We start from the raw sequence: 18874 nt of genomic DNA on the forward strand, positions 1-18874 counted from the left end.
GTGGGAACCGCGTGACTGTGCGGGCAGCATGGAGACCTTGGAATGCATCCAGTTCCTTTGGTGTGATGGTCTTTATGGATAATTCTGGCCCTTTGCTATTCTTTGTTCTCTTCCTCTTACTTTTTATACAGTTTATTCTTCATTGGGATCTCCACCAGCAGATGGCCAATGAAATAGAAAGCAAATGCTACCCAAACAAGTCCATGTGGTTACTGTTGGCAGTTTGGAGGCATGACTTGAGGGAGTAGAAAATAGAAAATGAGGTTGTTGGGAAGAACCCTGGCTGAAATATAAGATTTGAGGTTTATCTCTAGATGTCAATTATCTGTACTTCATTACCAAAGCAAGAGTTGATTGTAGTGTGTTTAAGTCCAAAGCATGTGAAAAAGCAATTAGAGTTCTAGAATCACACTGACTCATGAGGTTGAAAGATACTACTGCACATAAAAACTCTGAAACATGCTTGGCTTCCTCCTGGTGCCTGCATTGGATACCTGCTTCTTAGAGATGCATATCATCTCTTTCATTTCTAACTAGAACTATTTCATTTTTTAGTATCCTTCTTTCCCCATTTATGAAAAACATGAGACTGAAGGTGTGTAGGAAATGCCATTATTTGAGACATTTAAAATTAAACTTGACCAGAAAACACACATTAGACTAACAGTTGTACAAACTTCGGGAAATAGGAGGACCTGTCTAATGTCCACACAATTTTGTATGTTCAGCTATCAGGCCACCAGGGCTGGAGGCACCCCTTCTGCTATTCCACTTCACTTGCTGGGTGGAGAGAGGTCTCAGGTCTCAGCATGAAACAGCCAGACCCAGCACAGGGCTGTTTTCACTTCTGAAACATGTTTGGCTTCCATCTTGAAACCTCAGCCTGGGCCTGTGTTTGGTGTCCCTACTGTTTCCAAAAATTCAGAGAGAATTCCAGTCTACTTTCACCTTAGTTTCTCTTCTGCTCTCCTTCAACCTCTAAGGGGCATTAAAAGCAATTTACTAGTATCTGTGGCTTAAAACAAAGTTTCTTAAAACATAAGATCAAAATACACACCAAAGGAAGTAGTGCGATGCCTCACTGTCTGTGGTTGCCACTGGATTGATTTGTTCTATACTTGATTAAATCACAAATCAGCTGCTACTTATATTAGTTTCTTATTGATATTTATGCTCTGAAGACTGGAATTCCACTATTAAACTTCATGTTTTCATCAGAAAGAATGTGCTGGATCCATTAGTATTTTATTCTAAAACAAAAAAGCAAAATAATGGCTTTTGTGTTAAGATTCTGTCTGGTAGTCCAGGTCTTGGGTATATTCGGTATCCATGGTATGTACTTTATACTCTTTCTAAACTTTGCATGCTACAGGGACAATAAATACTTTCCTGTCTAACTTTGGGTTCTCACCATGGAAACATCAGTGCAGCAGCTGGGCTCTGTTAGGTATCTTTTCATTCTCTTGGCTGGCAAAAATCTTCTAAGGGAACTTTTTTTATTTGGTGGATAGCAAAACTCTATTTTTAAGTGAAATCACTACTTCAGTTGGTCAAAGATATGTCTGAACTGATTAAGATCACTAATTGGAAATTTTCAAATTTTATCTTGGCCCTCAGAAACCTAGAAACAGTCTTAAAGTTAATCGAAAGTGTGAGTCGCTGCAAGGCTAAATTCAAACTCCACTTTAGGGATTCACTAACACAGTATGATACAGATAGTGCCCAAGGGGACACTTTCTATGTCATAAATTTAACAAGATATTTCTATGAAATATTTTTTCATTTAGATATGGTATGTCCTAGGCATTTTATGGAACTAAGTAGAGAAATTTAAATATATGCATTTTATCTAAGCCTTGAGACAGAGCTTTCCAATTAATTGTCACACATGTGTCATACCTGTGTCAAGACACTGATCGCTCAGAGCAACCAGGCAGGTGTGTGGGGTTTGAGGCCTGGGCCTGTCTCCTGGGAGCCACAGCAGCCTTGTCCTTTGGGGGCTGTGCCGTGTAAGAGGAGCATTGAGAAGCACAGTCAGGAGACTACTGTTAGGAGGAATGGTGCAGTGATGACACAGTGATGAAGTCACTTAGATTTGGCTTCAGGTTCGTGGGGCAGCCTAGCATGGTAGGAGGATACTGGCCTGGACATTAGGAGACCAGAATTCTTACTGGAAAATTGTGTGCTCTCGCTCTCTCTGAACCTTTTCTGTCTTGTCTGCGACATGGGGAGATCTTTAAGGCCATCTCTCGGGTCTTGCTAATCTTATTTTTTGACCACCCACAGCAAGTGCCTCCTTGCTGAGCACCAGCTAGGTTTGCAGAGCTGAGGAACTGCAACAGTCAGCAAGTACTTACTGAGTGTCCCTGCAGCCACTGGAGAAACAGCAGCAGGAGTAACTCCCAGTGGGAGAATGGCCCTTGCAAGGACCCTGAGGCTGAAATGCCCTTAATGCTGGATGAATAGATCAACAGACCTATTAAGGCCTGGGGCGAGAAGGTTCATGAAGGGAGAATGGAAATGAAGGTGGAGAGATGCTAGGGATTATAGTATCAGCTCTGCCAATTGAACTTAACCCTAAGGTTTGAGCGGGGGAATGTTATGTGCAAAAGCCCTCTTATTCTCTGTCTGGTCAGTTCCTCCTTGGCCTTCTGAGTTTTGCTCCAACAGCAGTGTGTAGAAAGAAGTCTTTTTCACTTTCCAGGCCACTCTGGCCCCTGTCCATCCCTAGTTGAATACTTCCTGGTACAATTGTCTATGTCTTTCTCCCCTCTGGGCCTATAAGCTCCAAGGGTAGGAATCTTTTATAACCACTGTACCCCAGCATCCTGCATGTAATGAATGCTCAACAATATTTGTTGGATAAAAGGAGAGACTGCCCTTGCCCCATAATTAGATTTCTTTGCTTTTACACAAATTTTTTACTTATGAGAAACTTCTTGCCATCTGCTCAATTTTACTGTCAACCTAAAACTACTCTAAACAGTAAAATCTATTGTAAAACTCTTCCTTGTACACACCTGGATTAATTACAATTATTGGTTTATGATCATTGTCATCATTGTTCCACGTGTGGCCCTTTCCAAGCTATTTCTACATGAAAGTTACTTTTTCAAAAACTTAACATTAAAAAAGTTTTTATTGATATATAGTTGCTGTACAATATTGTATTGGTTTCAGGTATCTAGCATAGTGATTCAACAATTAATACACATTACAAAATGCTCACCATGGTAAATGTAGTCACCAACATACATGTAAGAAAATTGACTATATTCCCTATGCTGTAAAGTGAGGGGGATAAAGAGGTACAAACTTCGAATTTTAAATAAAATTTACTTATTGATATACAGAACACCAATAAGACTGGCCTGGCTAAGAACTCAGGGCATTTCCCCTAACTTAAATCTATCTTTATGCTCCCAACTTTCCCATTCGAAGGGCCTGGTTAACCAACACTCTTAAATATTGTCCATCATTTTTTATGGGTTTGTTAATGGTGCAAGTTTTTTATCATTATCAGACATATGTGTATAACTACTTAACATATTACACAATTTTGCCCTTTTGAACTTAATGAAAAGTATTTCGTAATGTATGTTCCTTCTTGCTTTCTTTTGTTTTCTTTCACTTCACATTATGTGTCTAATGTTCAACCATGTTGTCATGTGAAGCTGAAGATCATCCATTTTTGCTGCTTGGAATATGCCACAATCGATTTATCCTTTTTCCTGTTGGTGAACATTTGGGTTGTTTTCATTTTTTGGCAATTATAAGTAGTGCTGCTGAGAATATTCTTAGACTCAGGATAACTTGGTGTACGTGTACTCCAGTATCCTTCTGGGGGGCTTCTCAGCCTCAGCACTGCCGACGTGTTGGACAGAATACTTCTTTGCCAGGGGGCTGCCCTGGGCCTTGAAGGATGCTTGGCATCCTTGGCCTCTCCCTGCTAGATGACAGTAGTGCTCCCTCCCTAGTTTCTCTAGTTGTGACAGCTAAAAATGTCTCCAGACATTGACAAATGTCCCTTGGGGAGCCAGACCACTGCTCTGGGGTTTAACAGTGCCACTGCTGTCTCATCATATGAATATTTAACTTAACATGGCAGCACCAATTATTTTGCCAAGGTGGTTATACCAAGGCACACCCCTATTAGCAGTATGTAAGAGCCAATTGATCTACATTCTCTTCAGCACTTGATGTTATCAGGCTACTTTATTTTGCCATGTAGGTATAAAATGGTATCTCATTGTGGTCTGCATTTATGTCTCCCTGATTTATAGTGAGGTTTAAATCTCTCTTTATACAAGTTTATTGGCCATGATCATGTATTTTGCCCACTTTTACAGTGGTGTTTTTATTGATTTTTACTGATTTTTGTATATTCTTGATAGGCATTTATGTCTATTAGAAGACTGAAATGCCTTCTTTGAATTTGTTGCTTGATTTTTCCTCATCCATACTGCCTTGGTCTTAGAATATACTTTAACACTGTTTTAAATGTTTATAAACAGCTCAGCAACATTTTTTCCCCTTTTTGTTTGTTTTTGAAGCATAAAAAATGTAACATCAGCCTGAGACCCAGATTTAGGAAAGTTAAGTTGGCTTTGAAGGAAACTATTCCCTATGGAACTGGTCAGACTACAGGCTACTGGGTCATTTTTCCAAGGTGAAAAGGGTGGCCTTAAGTATGGGACTGTTCGTGGTAAGAAGAAAAGTACCTGCTGGTTTCAGAACAGGCCTGTGTCCTAGACTAACTCTTTATTAGTTAAACAAGTGAAATACCCTTCAAGGTATTTGAAAGCTAGAGGCCAAAGACCCAGAATTCCTTAGCACAAATATAAACAAACTTAAGTTACCTTTAAGAGAAAATTCAGCTAAGGAAAAAGCAAAATTATGCAAATAAATACTATCAGCATAAAGTATTCTGTTTGACTGACTTCATCATATGACGAAACTAAATAAAATGAAGCATAGAGAGTCCTGGGACCTATGAGAGGGCATTTCCTTCTCCACTCATTTACATTATAGGGCAAGCCCAGGGCTTTTGACCATAGGGCATCCTGGAAGTGGGCCTTCCAAGTGTGCCATTGTGCTGTCTGCCCTTGGTCCTGCCCTGCCATTCATGATGGAAAAGCCATGACACACATGAACAAGGAGCAGAAGATGCTAAGCCCAAAGTAGGAGACAGCATGAGATGCAGGTCAGGATGGCTTTCTTCAGACAAATGTGGGACAACTCTGTGGAAGAGAGAGGGATCAAAGAGACAAAAGCTTACACAGGTGGAAGTTATAAAAGGGAGAATGTTTCATTTCTCAGTGGTGTAGAATGCTTTGCAGAGTACTGTCTTCCTCTTTAGGGAATCAAGCAGAGTTCTGTGTGTCTGATGGTGGGGGATGTCAGATGTTTCCTAGGAGGGCCCCAAAGACAGCAGTGGTGGCAGTGACATGATGATGGCTAACGGCTAAAACAAACCGACTTGTTCACTATATGCCAAGCTTTTTCAAAGTGCTTTTATAGATTAACCCAACTCTCCTATGAAGTAGATACTATTTCTGGCCCAAGTCAGATGAGGAAAGTGGTAGAGCTGGAGTACCACCCTGGTAGCCTTGCACCAAGCCATTACAACTTTATAAGACTTTGCTTTGAAGTGACTTCACCGCCTAGGGGAGAAAATAAAATCAAGCCATTTTGGATAGAGGGGCTCAGTGTTTTGCTTTTAAAGAGGGGAGGCCCCTTGGTTGGAATGGTAGAGGGCATTCTGGGTATCACCAGAAGTAATGACATCTGCAAATTCTGATCAAACTGACTGAAGGTGGCCTCAGGCTGAAGACGAAGGGCACAGTTTTTATCTTGGTTACTGTTGGAGCTGGTGGAAGAGAAAAGGATGGAAGCTGGTAAGGGGTGATGCAGGAGGCAAGGCTATACTGGGCTTGGAAGGATGGATGAGATATGCTTGTTCATGGCTTGTGGCATTACAGGAGGAATACTGCCCTCTAGTTCCACTGGTCTCATTGTTTGTGAGAAAAGCACCTCTCAATCCAGGTGTGGGGCATGTAACCATGGGGCTTTGCCAATGCTTCTTTCTTTTATGCCACACCTAATCTGTCACCAAGTTTGGCCAAATATGCTTTAATCTTTTTCAGCAGGGGGCTGCCCTGGGCCTTGAAGTTAAGTTGCCTTTGAAGGAAACTATTCCCTATGGAACTGGTCAGACTACCATCTCTTCTTCCTTATTTCCAAATCTGTCACCTTCTCTGTCCTACCTCTTTATAGGTTTGCATAACTTTGATTCCAAAATCTGACAAACACACTATAAGAAAGGGAAATTATGGATTAATCTCATCCTAGAAGACATATGTAAAAATTTCTTTATAAAATATTAAACAGAATCCAGCTATATAAAAAAAAAGATAATACATTGCAACAAAGTAGGGTTTGTTCCTGGTATGCAAGGTTGGTTTGACATTTTTAAAAAGCAGTCCTTGTAATTCATAACAGTGACAGAAAAGGGGAAAATCATATAACTATCTTGATAAGTGGTAAAAACAAATATTGTCAGAATTAAACACCCATTTATGAAAAAATAGTAAGTAAGGTAATTTTTTTTCAGAGTGAGTGGAGTGTTGAAGTCTCCTAGAATGCATGCATTGCACTCTATTTCCCCTTTTAATTCTGTTAGTATTTGTTTCACATACGTAGGTGCTCCAGTGTTGGGTGCATAGATATTTATAATAGTTATATCCTCTTGTTGGACTGACCCCTTTATCATTATGTAATGTCCTTCTTTGTCTCTTGTGACTTTCTTTGTTTTGAAGTCTATTTTGTCTGATACAAGTACTGCAGCTCCTGCTTTTTTCTCCCTATTAGTTGTATGAAATATCTTTTTCCATCCCTTCACTTTTAGTCTGTGTATGTCTTTGGGTTTAAAGTGAGTCTCTTGTAGGCAGCATATAGATGGGTCTTCTTTTTTTATCCATTCAGTGACTCTATGTCTTTTGATTGGTGCATTCAGGCCATTTACATTTAGGATGATTATTGACAGGTACTTATTGCCATTGCAGGCTTTAGATTCATGGTTACCAAAGGTTCAAGGTTAACTTCCTTACTATTTAAGAATCTAACTTAACTCACTTAATATGCTGTTACAGACACAATCTAAAGGTTCTTTTTTATCCCCTCCCCTTTTTTCTTCCTCCTCCATTCTTTATATATTAGGTATCATATTCTGTACTCTTTGTCTATCCTTTAATTGACTTTGGGGATAGTTAGTTTAATTTTGCATTTACTTAGTAATTAGCTGTTGTACTTTCTTTACTGTGGTTTTATTACCTCTGGTGACAGCTATTAAACCTTAGGAACACTTCCATCTATAGCAGTCCCTCCAAAATGCACTGTAGAGATGGTTTGTGGGAGGTAAATTCTCTCAGCTTTTGCTTATCTGAAAATTGTTTAAACCCTCCTTCAAATTTAAATGATAATCTTGCCAGATAAAGTAATCTTGGTTTGAGGTCCTTCTGCTTCATTGCATTAAATACATCATGCCACTGCCTTCTGGCCTGTAAGATTTCTGCTGAGAAGTCTGATGATAGCCTAATGGGCTTTCCTTTGTATGTGATCTTATTTCTCTCTGGTTGCTTTTAATAGTCTGTCCTTATCCTTGATCTTTGCCATTTTAATTACTATACGTCTTGGTGTTGTCTTCCTTGGGTCCCTTTTGTTGGGAGATCTCTGGATCTCCATGGCCTGAGAGACTATCTCCTTCCCCAGTTTGGGGAAGTTTCCAGCAATTACCTCCTCAAAAACACTTTCTATCCCTTTTTCTCTCTCTTCATCCTCTGGTACCCGTATAATGCGAATATTGTTCCATTTGGATTGGTCACACAGTTCTTTCAATATTCTTTCATTCTTAGAGATCCTTTTTTCTCTCTGTGCCTCAGCTTCTTTGTATTCCTCTTCTCTAGTTTCTATTTCATTTATCATCTCCTGCACCATATCTAATCTGCTTTTAATACCCTCCATTGTGCTCTTCAACAATTGAATCTCCAACTGGAATTCATTCCTGAGATCTTGAATATTTTTCTATACCTACATGAGCATGTTAATTATTTTTATTTTGAAATCCCATTCAGGAAGAGTCATGAGGTTGATGTCATTTAAATCTTTCTCAGGAGTTGTATTAATAATTTTACTTTGAACCAGGTTCCTTTGGCATTTCATATTTGTATATGGTGCTCTCTAGTGCCCAGAAGCTCTACCCTCTGGAGCTGTTCAGCCCCTGAAGCGATTTCAGGGGTCTCAGGGGGTGGTATTGGTGCCTGGGGGGAGGAAAGAGCTGTTTCCTGCTTCCTGGCTGCTATGCCTGTCTCCACTGCCTGAACCAGTGGGCCTTGCACACAGGTATAAGCCTCTATGCTTTGTGTTTGTAGTTGCTGTAGACAGATCTTCCCTCTGGCTGGCCTAATGCCAGGGTAGGATTTGCTGGTTTGCGAACCAGATGGGGCTGGCCGGGAGAAAGGCGCAGTAGGCTGTGTATCACAGAGGGGGTCCTTGGAGCTGTATAGCCAGACAGAGAGCTGGAGCACCTGAAGATCGTGGAAGATCCCAACCTGCTGGGTAGAGTGCACCCAGACAATTTTGTCTACCTGTCCTTTCTCCTGAGCAGTAAGCTCTGTGCAATCCTTGCCCCTTTAGCAGCCCTCTTGCTAAGGGCTTCCTTGTTAGGAAGTCTCTCAGACTGCCTGCCTTTCTTTTGTCCCAGAGCAGCTAGATGTGGATCCCTGCTTTCCACAAGTGGCTGGAATCTCAGTCTCTCCAGGAATTCTGCCTGTCTTAGCTTTCCAACCCCCTAATCATGAGTGTACCAAGCAAACACATTGAAATGTAGGTTTTTGCTCCCAGAGCAGTCTCTGGAGTTAGGTATTCAGCAGTCCCAGGCCTTCACTCCCTCCCTGCTCCATTTCTCTTCCTCCCACCAGTGAGCTGGGGTGGGGGAAGGGCTTGGGTCCCACTGGGCCACAGCTTTGGTATGTTACCCTGTTCCATGAGGTCTGCTCTTTTCTACAGGTGTATTCAGTCTGGTGCATTCCTCTGTCCTGTTACTCTTTCAGGATTAGTTGTATTAATTATATTTTCATATTATATGAGGTTTTAGGAGGAAGCCTCTGTCTCACCTCTCATGCCGCATCTTTAATCCTCGCAAGGAAACTTTTTTTCACACATACAAAAATGTATGGCAAACTTCATGCTCTCCCCTGACATTTGGAACAATAAAAGAATGCTTACTGTCATCACTTCAATTCAAACTCATATTAGAGTTCCTAGCCACTGTAATAAGACAAGAAAATGAAAAGCATGAGAATTGGAAAGAATAAATATAACCTTCATCACTTACAGATGATATAATTGTCTACATAGGAAATCTATATAAAAAGTGTTACAATTAATAATTTTAGAAAAGTTTCTGGCTACAAGGAAAATTTACAAAAAATCAATTTTATATGTATGCATTATCAATAAATAGAAAATGAAACTTAGAAAACTAACATATACAGTACCAACAAAATTTATATGTGAAAATAAATGTAACATACGATGCGTAATATCTCAACTGAAAATTTAAAACATTAAAAGAAGATTTGAATGAGACTAGATGTAAATAAAGGATGTATCAGACCTTGGTTTATAAGACTAAATGGGAATATGTTAGTTCTCAAAATTTGTGTATATATTGAATTCAATTCTAGTCAGTAGCCCAGCAAGACTTTTATGGAAACTGAAAAGCTTATTCAAAAATTCCCATGGAAATGTAAAAAGCCAAGGACTTCACACTATGCAATATCAAGGTCTATCATAAAACTATAGTAATTAAGGTAGTAAGATATTCACACAAAGATAGAAAAATTGACTAATGGTAGGAAAGAGTCTAGAAACCCTTTCTAGGGTTTGATACCTGATTTATGATAAAGATGATAGTGAAATGATAAAAGATTATCTTTTTACTGAATGTTTCTGGGAAGTTGTATATCCAGATGGGGGAAAAATACATCAGACTCCTATCACACATGATATGCAAAAATCAGTTCCAGATGAATTGCAGATCTAAACATGAATGGTAATAAGCTTTTAGAGGGATACATAGGAGAATGCCTTGAAGACATTGGTGTAGGCAAATGGGACACAAAAGGCACTAACCATCAAAGAAAAATAGGTAAATAAGATCTCATTAAGATTATGAACTTCCGTTTATTAAAAAACTTCTTGAAGTGAATATGAAGGCAACCCACAGAGAGGGAAAAAATACTTAAAACATATTAAGTATGACAAAAGACTTGTGTCCAAATTATATAAAGAAGCTTACACAAATCAAAAAGAAAAATACAGCCTAGCTTTACAAAAATGGGTGAAGTACTTAGACACCTCAAAGAGGGGATATTTAAAGGATATTAAAACTATGACAGTGTGTCCAAATTTATTATCAGGGAATGCAAACTGAACCCACAATGAAACATCACTACACACAGGTTAAATGGCAAAAATGAAATAAAAAATACAAAATCTTCGCAAGGATGTGAAGGAGTGTGTTCATATATAATACCTATGGGAATATAAACTTGTCCAATAATTTTAAAAAATTGTTTGACAGTTTCTAATAAAGATGAACCCAGAAATCCCATCCCCAGGCATATACTGCACAGTAATATGCACATACATTCATTAAAAGGCATGCACTGTAATGTTCATAACAGCCCTATTTAAAATAACCCCAAAGTGAAAAATACCTGATTATCATCAATGGTACATGGATAACTAAACCATGGTATGTTCATATAAGAGAGTATTTTATAGCAATGAGAATAAATGATCTTCAATTATACATAGCAATGCAGGTGAATTTCATAAATGTTATGCTGAACATAAGAAGCTGGACATGGTATAATTCCTTTTAGAGAAGTGAAACAGGCCAAGCTAACCAATTCTATTTGAAGTGCAGTAAGGAAGGGAATCAATTTTATGGAAACATTAGGGGAATGCTGATTATAAGGTTGTGTTTATTTTGATAAATTTAAGTGATTTGTGTATTTTTCTGTGCATACTTTATACAACTGAAGTACAGTGGGGTAAAAGAGTTACAGAAATTGGCAAAATGGTGCCTGACATGAGAAACATCAGACTTACAATGACTGAAAGCAAGGAGGAGCCTGTGGACATTGAGAAAGTAGAGGGTGGACCCTAGGCGATTACAGAAGAGCTCCAGTGGTAGAAGAAGAATGAGAGATTGAATGAATAGGGGTTCCTGGTCAGAGGGTAGGAAGTGTAGATGTCAGATTTCCAAGGTGGACTGGTTTAGTATGATGGTGCAGTCCAGAGTGTAAGGGGCTGACATGAAAATTGGTGAAGGTCATGGAGTCCAAGACACAAGGGATTGAGAAGCCCACTTCTGTTGGCTTGGGTATGTCTTCCATGTGGATGGTGACAGAAGTCAGAAGTTCATAGGACTTGGAATGAGTCCGTTATCAAAATCTGTTCTTGTTTAACTGCAAGAGCAAAACCCAAGTTAAACTACCTGAAGCAAAAATGAGAATGTATTACCCTCCATTAGGAAAAGGCCAGGATGGAGCTCCAAAAGTACTGGATCCAAGTGTTGTAACTGAAACGGGACTGCTTTCCTCACTAGCTCTCCTCAACTCTGCTTTTCTTGAATCAGTTTCTCTTACAGGCAGCCTGCCTCCACTAGAAGCTACAGGCAGCTCTGGCTGTAGGGTGCCTTTATAGCTCCTCATCCATGAAGGCACCAGGATTAATCTCAGGGGGGACATGGATTGACTCCATCTGGACCATTTGTCCACCCTTGAAGTGGGTGTGACTTCATCCTTCTGAACCGCATGCACTGAGAATGAGGGAGAGGCATGTGAAATCCACATGTCTGCCATGAAGGTTAGCCCCGAATTGGCCTGGTCTTCAGTGCTTTCTAACCAAGGAGGGTGCAGTGAAGAGGTGAGGGCTGTGCTTCCTGTATAAGCTGGGCATCACCAAGAACACTCACTGCGTGAACACTCACTGTGTGCAGGAGGAGAACCACACAGGGGGACTGCCCAAGGCCAGAAGCTGTCTGAATCATGTGGCAGGGGAGGGGAGGGCAGCAGCAGCCAGCCAGCTTGACAAAGAAATCGGGCCTGTGCTAGGTCATTGCATCTCCACCCCATATTTAAATTTCCTCACCTCAGAGCTTTCTGCTCTCTTCCTAACTGATCAAGTGTGCCCTCTTCATTTCAGCCAGCTGGAGGTGTTTTTGCTTCATCTTCCTGTTTGTCTATAATGTTTATCTTGCTTTTCCATCTTGTCTCTGTGTGCATTGCTCTTTTCCTGGCCTTGTCTCAGGGAGGAGGAGGAAAAGGAGAATGAGGAAGAGGAGCAGCCAGTCACGGAACCCAATTCAGAGGAAGAGAGAGAGGAGGAGGCCCGCTGTCTGGACAAGGACAGGTACCGAGGGCTGGATCCTCCCAGGCTCTCACTACCAGCTCGGGGCTTCTCCCTAACAGATGGTTTACAGCCACCTTTCAGTAGTTTCCTCTCTTCCTCACCAGCTCCCACTGGCAAAGCTTTACCCTGAACACAGAGTCACAGAGAGACTCATTTTGTAGGAATACCTAATCATGTTTTCATTAGAAAGCTGCACTTTCATTCAAATACTGCCTGCCTAACCATGCTTTATGGAAAAGTCACCTAACTCGTTTTCTCCCACTTTTCCTTCCATTATTGGTGCTTTGGCTCAGTCAGATTGACAGTGACTAAAAAGATGTTCATCTCTGCTCAGAAAGTGTTAACCCTTTCAGCACTGTAGCAAGAATAATTCCATGTGTCACCTTCTTCCTAATTTTATCAATATAATATTAGCTGAAATGTGTGGATAACTACTATATTAATGATGCAAGTTTGTTTTTTATCCAAATGGACAGGAGCACTTTTTACCCCATACAGCATAGAAAAATTTCAGTATTTATTTTCATGCCCAGAGCAAGTAACATCTCTACAGCCCTTTGGGGAGACTACTGTTCTCTGCTCACACCTTTCTAAGGTGTATTATTTCTGTTTTCAAGGCAATGTTGACAGACAAAGCCATCTCACAGATATTTTTTAATTCTGTAGGTATTTTCCCAAAATGTGGCTGTATAAAAAATAAAAATCGATCACAGGTAATTTCATTTTCTAATATTCAAAAATAATTCCAAAGTTGAACAGTTTACTTCACATAACTGATTGCCACTGAAACTGACATTTTTAATGTTAGTTTTTCTACAAATAAGCAAAATCAAAAGAATGTTGGGTGAATTGGGATAAAATCTTTCTCCTACCAACTTTAAAGTCCATGTGATTCTTTGCTGCTGTGGCCTTATCTCCAGGCCACCAAAGCGCATGAAAGTTCTCAAGTATTTGATACATTGAGACCTCCACTGGAGGTCATGGAAATCTTATCTGAACTAACAAACTAATGATTGTTTCCCCCCATTAGAAATATCTGGGAATGAGACAAGAAGGATGTGGAGGAAAGAAAGGAATGACCTGGTGACAGAAGTGAGCCACACATTTCAGAGTAAGAGGGAGAGAGGCTGGCATTAACCAGAGCCCCTCGCCCATGCATAGCTGCCATGCTCAGATTTTTCAGTTACAGGTGCTCTAGGAAGGGAGAAGTTTATTTGACAGACCCACCTTAGGTCAAAAGCTAGCCACAGGACCCTCAGTAAATACACTGGTAAGGATCTATTTGCACTTAAATGATCATGTTATGTCTCACCTACCCAAACCCTTCAAACAACTCAGCACCTGGGACCAGAGGGAAGAATCTGTCTGGGAAGGGCCATCTTCAAAGGCATCCCTGTAACTTGTACTGTCTTTATACAGAATTGTTGTTTACACGGGTAGATGGTTCTTTATCACTCTGAAGTGTCTTTTTTCATCCATGAGTGAATGCTGGAGGGCATCCTTGATCAAAGACTATAGTTAGGCTTTCCAGTTTTAGAAAATAAAAGTATGCATGTTAAACACCAGGGCTTGACCTTGACAGTACCTAAGGCAGCATTAACATTGACCTAGGGGTTGTTTGTTCCCTGATGTGATCCCATCAGACTTTAAAGTGTGCAAAAAGAGTCTGCTTATTTCTGTTGGGTTGGTGTCTTCCACTGCTCCCCTGCATGCTGGCTGCCTCTCTGTGTGTGCCCACCACGTGTGCCTGCAGGGCAAGCACGCCGCATGTGCCAGCCTGCGCTGAGCACTGCAGTGTGGCCTCACTCCATCCTCTCATCAAGCCAGGGAACACACATATGGAGCTCTGAATTTAAGGTAGGAGAGAAAACAGCTTATCCCATTCCCAGATAGGCATGACTGGGGGTCTGGTTCTCTGGGAGACAAATGGTGGTTTTGAAAAATGCTGAGTTTAACATAGATTCTCAGACTATAAAGGTGCATGTCAAAATATCTAAGTGGTCTAAATCTAATCCTCTGAAGGTGGAAAGTTTTTACAACTAACTGGTAGAATTAGGCCTGCCTGAAGGAGTCTAGATGTAGAGGGCTGAGCAGTATGAAAGGCCTTGAGGAGAGTGTGAAATGAGCAATATTTGTATTCCTTATGCTGGATCCCCCCTTTCTGGCTCTGCATTCTTTGCTGGCATCTCTCCTTTTCCTATCCTATTTGTACCTGCTTTTGAGAAGCATCTGAAAACTGTGGCTAAAATTCTAGTGCTTAGGGGGTAGCTCTTCCTCAAGACTGGGCTTTTTAGGAAGAGGACAGATACTGTGACCAAGATAAAGAAATGAAATTCAAACTCTGGAAATTTGGGTGCCAGCACAACCAGTGGGGAGAAACTTGGAGGGGAAGGGGGGTGGTGCAGCTGGTGGCTGGGGCTTGGGTGTAGAAGAGACTTTGGGTCTCCATCAGACCCCCTCGCAAAGGCCTCTGTATGCCCAGAGGCCAGGCTGGTCTGCACGGAGGTGTCCTTGCACTCTGCAGGTCTTACCTTCCAGATTGGCAAGCCCAGGATGCCCGTATTGTTGGGTGAGCAAAGCTGCTGGCAGTGGGCTTTTATGCAGCCATTCAAGAAGCACAGCTGGATTCTGAAGTAAGCGGCTGTGACAGCACTGGGTTTTCAAGTGTGTCTTTCTCTTTCCTAACCTTTTCTACTCTTTCCCAAATCTCTTTTCTGCCCCTACCTCTCCACCTCCCCTCCTCCCTGCCGGGCTACAGAGAGGCCAGCCCTGCCTCAGAGCAGGACTCCACTGGAAATGATGCTGCTCCCCAGACTTCAGCCCTCCCTGCTGCCTCAAATGCCACCTTGCAGGGAGAGTGGCTTCCGGCCAGCGCCACCGTGGGGCCTGCCCACCTGCTGCCCCCCACCCCGGCCTTGGCATCTTGGCTCTCCTCCACCACACCAGGCCCCCCAAAGGCTTCGCTGACCATAGAAAAGCTGCCCTACGTGCCCCACAGCCCCTTCCACCTCTTCTCCTATGACTTTGAGGATTCACCCTTATCCACCAAGGAAAAGGAAACCGAGCCGCAGAAGGAAAGCAGGTAGATCCGGCCCAGTGAAGGCCTGTGTGAGCTTGACCCCGGGGGAGGTGACACAGCATGCTAACTGCACCGTCTGGCTCGTCTTCTGCCATGTTGCTGTGGATTCCAGTCAGAGCAGAGAGCAGCTGGGCTTACACTAACTCCGTGACCACTAACTAAATAATCCCCAGTGTTCAGGCAAGACGGAGAAGAAAACTGTCACCTGTTTGAATTCAGGAGCTCATTTGTTACAATACTAAAAATGGATTTTTAAATATCAGGTTTTTAAAAATATGCATGGTCTGACAAAATGTATACATTTTGCCTCCATCTGCTGGTATGGGGTCTTTCTTGACTCACACAATATGTCGAAGTGCTCTGCCATCTCTCCATGCTATGTTTGGAGAGGAGTTTTCCTTCCTTTTACAGTTCCTCTGATTCTCTCCATTTGAGCACATGTTTTGCCTCTGAGCCTTACAACTTTCAGTCTTTCTCTTCTAATGGGTGGGTGTCTTCTTATCATCTTTTGCTTTTCTATAGCTTTCCATTTTTATTCTAATTGTATGCATTTTTCTTCCAAAGATCGATCATAGCTTCCCACAAGATGGCAAACAGTCGCAGTGTGCACCACTTCAGAAGCATTAATATCATTACATTGTTTAAGTATGAGCACTTCAATAAAAACTAGAGGGGTGGGGCAGAGGGCGGGAAGTGTGTAAAGCCAAACGGAATTTTTAGCAGGTTCTTGGCTTCCCTATATGCCTGCGCTTCACTGTTGCCTGGATTAGGAACTCTGCAGAGTGGGGAACAGGAAACAGAAGGCTTGAATATTTTGAACAATCAACTGTCTCAAATCAATGATTGGTAATACTGATGGCCACTCCCATCTTGGAGCAATAATAATTAATAATTTATTGAGTATTTATTATGATCTAGGCCCTATAACTTTCCATGAAATTAGTACTTTAAGGGATCATTTAACTCTTAAGAGCAAGGTCCTGTTGCTAGCCCATTATTGACAAGGAAACTGAGCACAGAGAGGCGAGGGAAGTGGGAAGTGATTTTTGCCGTAAGCACCCTGCTACAGAGTTTGGCCCCAACCTGTACATTGTGCAGTCTTCTCTTTTAGACAGCCTGTTATTCTCTCTCTTTTCTGGGCCCATCTACACAATAACTCCAAATGGCCGTCCCCTACCCTGGCTGCTCCGTGCCAGGGGTTCTTCGGGCAAGTGCTTTCCAGCAAAATGCTTTTGCCAGAGTCTATGTTTGGAGGACCCTCAGCCTGCATGCCCAGTAAGAAGTTATACCTTGTTTTGAATGAAGGCTTACAGGACCCAAACCTGGCGGACAGCCTTTCACACCACAAAAATGGCTGGTTGCTATGGGTGTTGGCATTCCATCTATAAATAGGAGAAGTAATCTAGAACTGTGGTCATCAACCTTTTGTGCTTACAACCTTAAAGAATTTTGAAGCTTACCTCAAAGTTTTAAGTAGCCTGTCTAAAGTTTTTTACTGTAAGTTTAAATAGCTGTAAGGGGTATTGTCTATTTTATATGAGCTTTAAAATTATTTTTATGAAAATCTTTGGGCTTCAGTTTTAAATGATTAAATTATAAAAAACACCAACATATGCCTAACTGGCAAAGCTGGTCCTCAGTCAGAGGAGACTTAATTTCTATCAGAAAAAGTCTGAATTCATCTTTCAGTTCAAATAAGCTAATATTCTTCCCTGTGACAGCCGTCTCAGGTCTGGGGTCTGATCCACAGGTTGGTGGAGATATAGAGGGAATCTGTGAGATCTGGTCTGAGTTTATTCCTGAATAAAAAAAGCACTGCCTTCCCCTTCCTCAGTATTTCTTAAGGAATTCACTCCAGAATGAGGCTTTCCTATATTGTTCCTTTGCCTGGCTTCCTGGAGGCACAAAGCGGTGCCCCACACTGATTCAGCCTGGGTGACAGTGTTCCTTCGTTTGCTGAAAGTGTAGGGCAATTGTGGGAGGAGAGGCCTTCCCCTCCTGGGAGACCCTAGGAGTGGTCACAGGCAGATCCATTTTAAGGAAGAGCAAATATGGAACTTCAGGATCTGAGACTTCATTTCCTCTTGTTTCCAGAATGGCTTTGAGTACCTTCAGGAGTATGTGAACTCCAGCTTGAACACTCTAAACTACAAGTTCTCTATGAGTCTTTTCCAGGTCTTAAGTTCTGGGTTTGCTGTGATTTTCCATACAATCTTTGTGGAACACATCCAACATGGTTTTTATGTGCTCCTCAAACAGTACCTATGTGCGAGTTAAGAGCTCTACATTTACTGGAATAAAAATATCTTGGCAAGCGCATCTCCCCAGCAGGCTGGTGGTAGCCCATGTTGGTTATCCTGGATCTTATGGTGAGATTTTCTCAGCCTCTGATGGGGCTTTCCTACCACTGGTGTCCACTACTCCTTACAGTCCTGGGGGATTGGATCAATAGGACTATAACTTGCCTAGCTGAATATACATGTAAACTGAGAAAAACAGCCACATGCTTGCAAATGAGGATTGACTTATGTTTAACTGAGAAACGTTTACAATTTTTAATCATTTGAAAGAAATTCAAATACAATATAAATAATTGTTCGTACCTATTAATTTTCTGATGTTCACTCACTGGTTTTTGTGAGGTCTTTACTGCTCAGTGGTTGACTGTAATTGAACTGATTAAAAGAGATACAATCCATTAGTCAATACAAAAAACCAAGGAGATAAAAAATGAACAGTAAACAGAGTGAATTGTATGATCCAGTTAGTTTGGCTGAAACTGAGAAGCAAAATTGGACAGACTGTGAAGTATTTGAATTAATTGCTCAACAATTAGAAAAGCCAAAGGAAGGAAAAATGTGTTATGCTTGTTTTATTACCACAATACCAATTAAACATAATTTTAGTTAAGTAATCCTGTTAAATATTCTAAAGGATGCCCACTTTTAGACAGGAAAGGATGGTTGTAGGTGCCCGCATAGAATAGCAAGCTGAACATCCAGGTAGCTGGGTGACTCAGGGCAGAGGCCTGAGCACAGGGCCCTCATCTCCCCGATGACTCTGAGCTCCTGGTGGCAGCTGCTTTCCCCTCCCCTCCCATATTGCAGGGCTTGCTGCCTTCATTCTCTTACTCTTCTTTGCTCCTGAGCTTTTTTCTCCGGTCTCTACTTCTTCCTTTCTTTGTATGTTCTTCTCTGCTTTTCTGCCTTCTCCTTGGCCCATGGTTTGGGCCCTCTTGAAAAAAGAAAACCATCACTTGGAGAAGCAGTTAACCTCATGGACAGGTAGAGTGTGGGGTTTTTACAGAGAAGA

The 18874-nt window shown here is 41.4% G+C and overlaps 1 protein-coding gene across 11 annotated transcripts in view; it reads left to right on the forward strand.

Annotated features, from left to right (window-relative positions):
• FHOD3 (formin homology 2 domain containing 3) overlaps window positions 1-18874 on the forward strand; it is a 523260-nt gene that overhangs the window by 371556 nt on the left and 132830 nt on the right. For 7 of the 11 annotated variants that reach the window (XM_073212918.1, XM_073212919.1, XM_073212922.1 and 4 more), the window contains 2 exons: window positions 12382-12483; window positions 15242-15565. The exons of 3 other annotated variants lie outside the window; for them this stretch is intronic. In XM_073212918.1, the coding sequence (XP_073069019.1) occupies window positions 12382-12483; window positions 15242-15565 (426 nt within the window). The remainder of the gene's footprint in view (window positions 1-12381; window positions 12484-15241; window positions 15566-18874) is intronic. One more of the 11 variants, XM_073212923.1, reaches the window with a different exon arrangement.

This window comes from Manis javanica, chromosome 9, assembly GCF_040802235.1.
Source record: "Manis javanica isolate MJ-LG chromosome 9, MJ_LKY, whole genome shotgun sequence".
Lineage (NCBI taxonomy): Eukaryota > Metazoa > Chordata > Mammalia > Pholidota > Manidae > Manis > Manis javanica.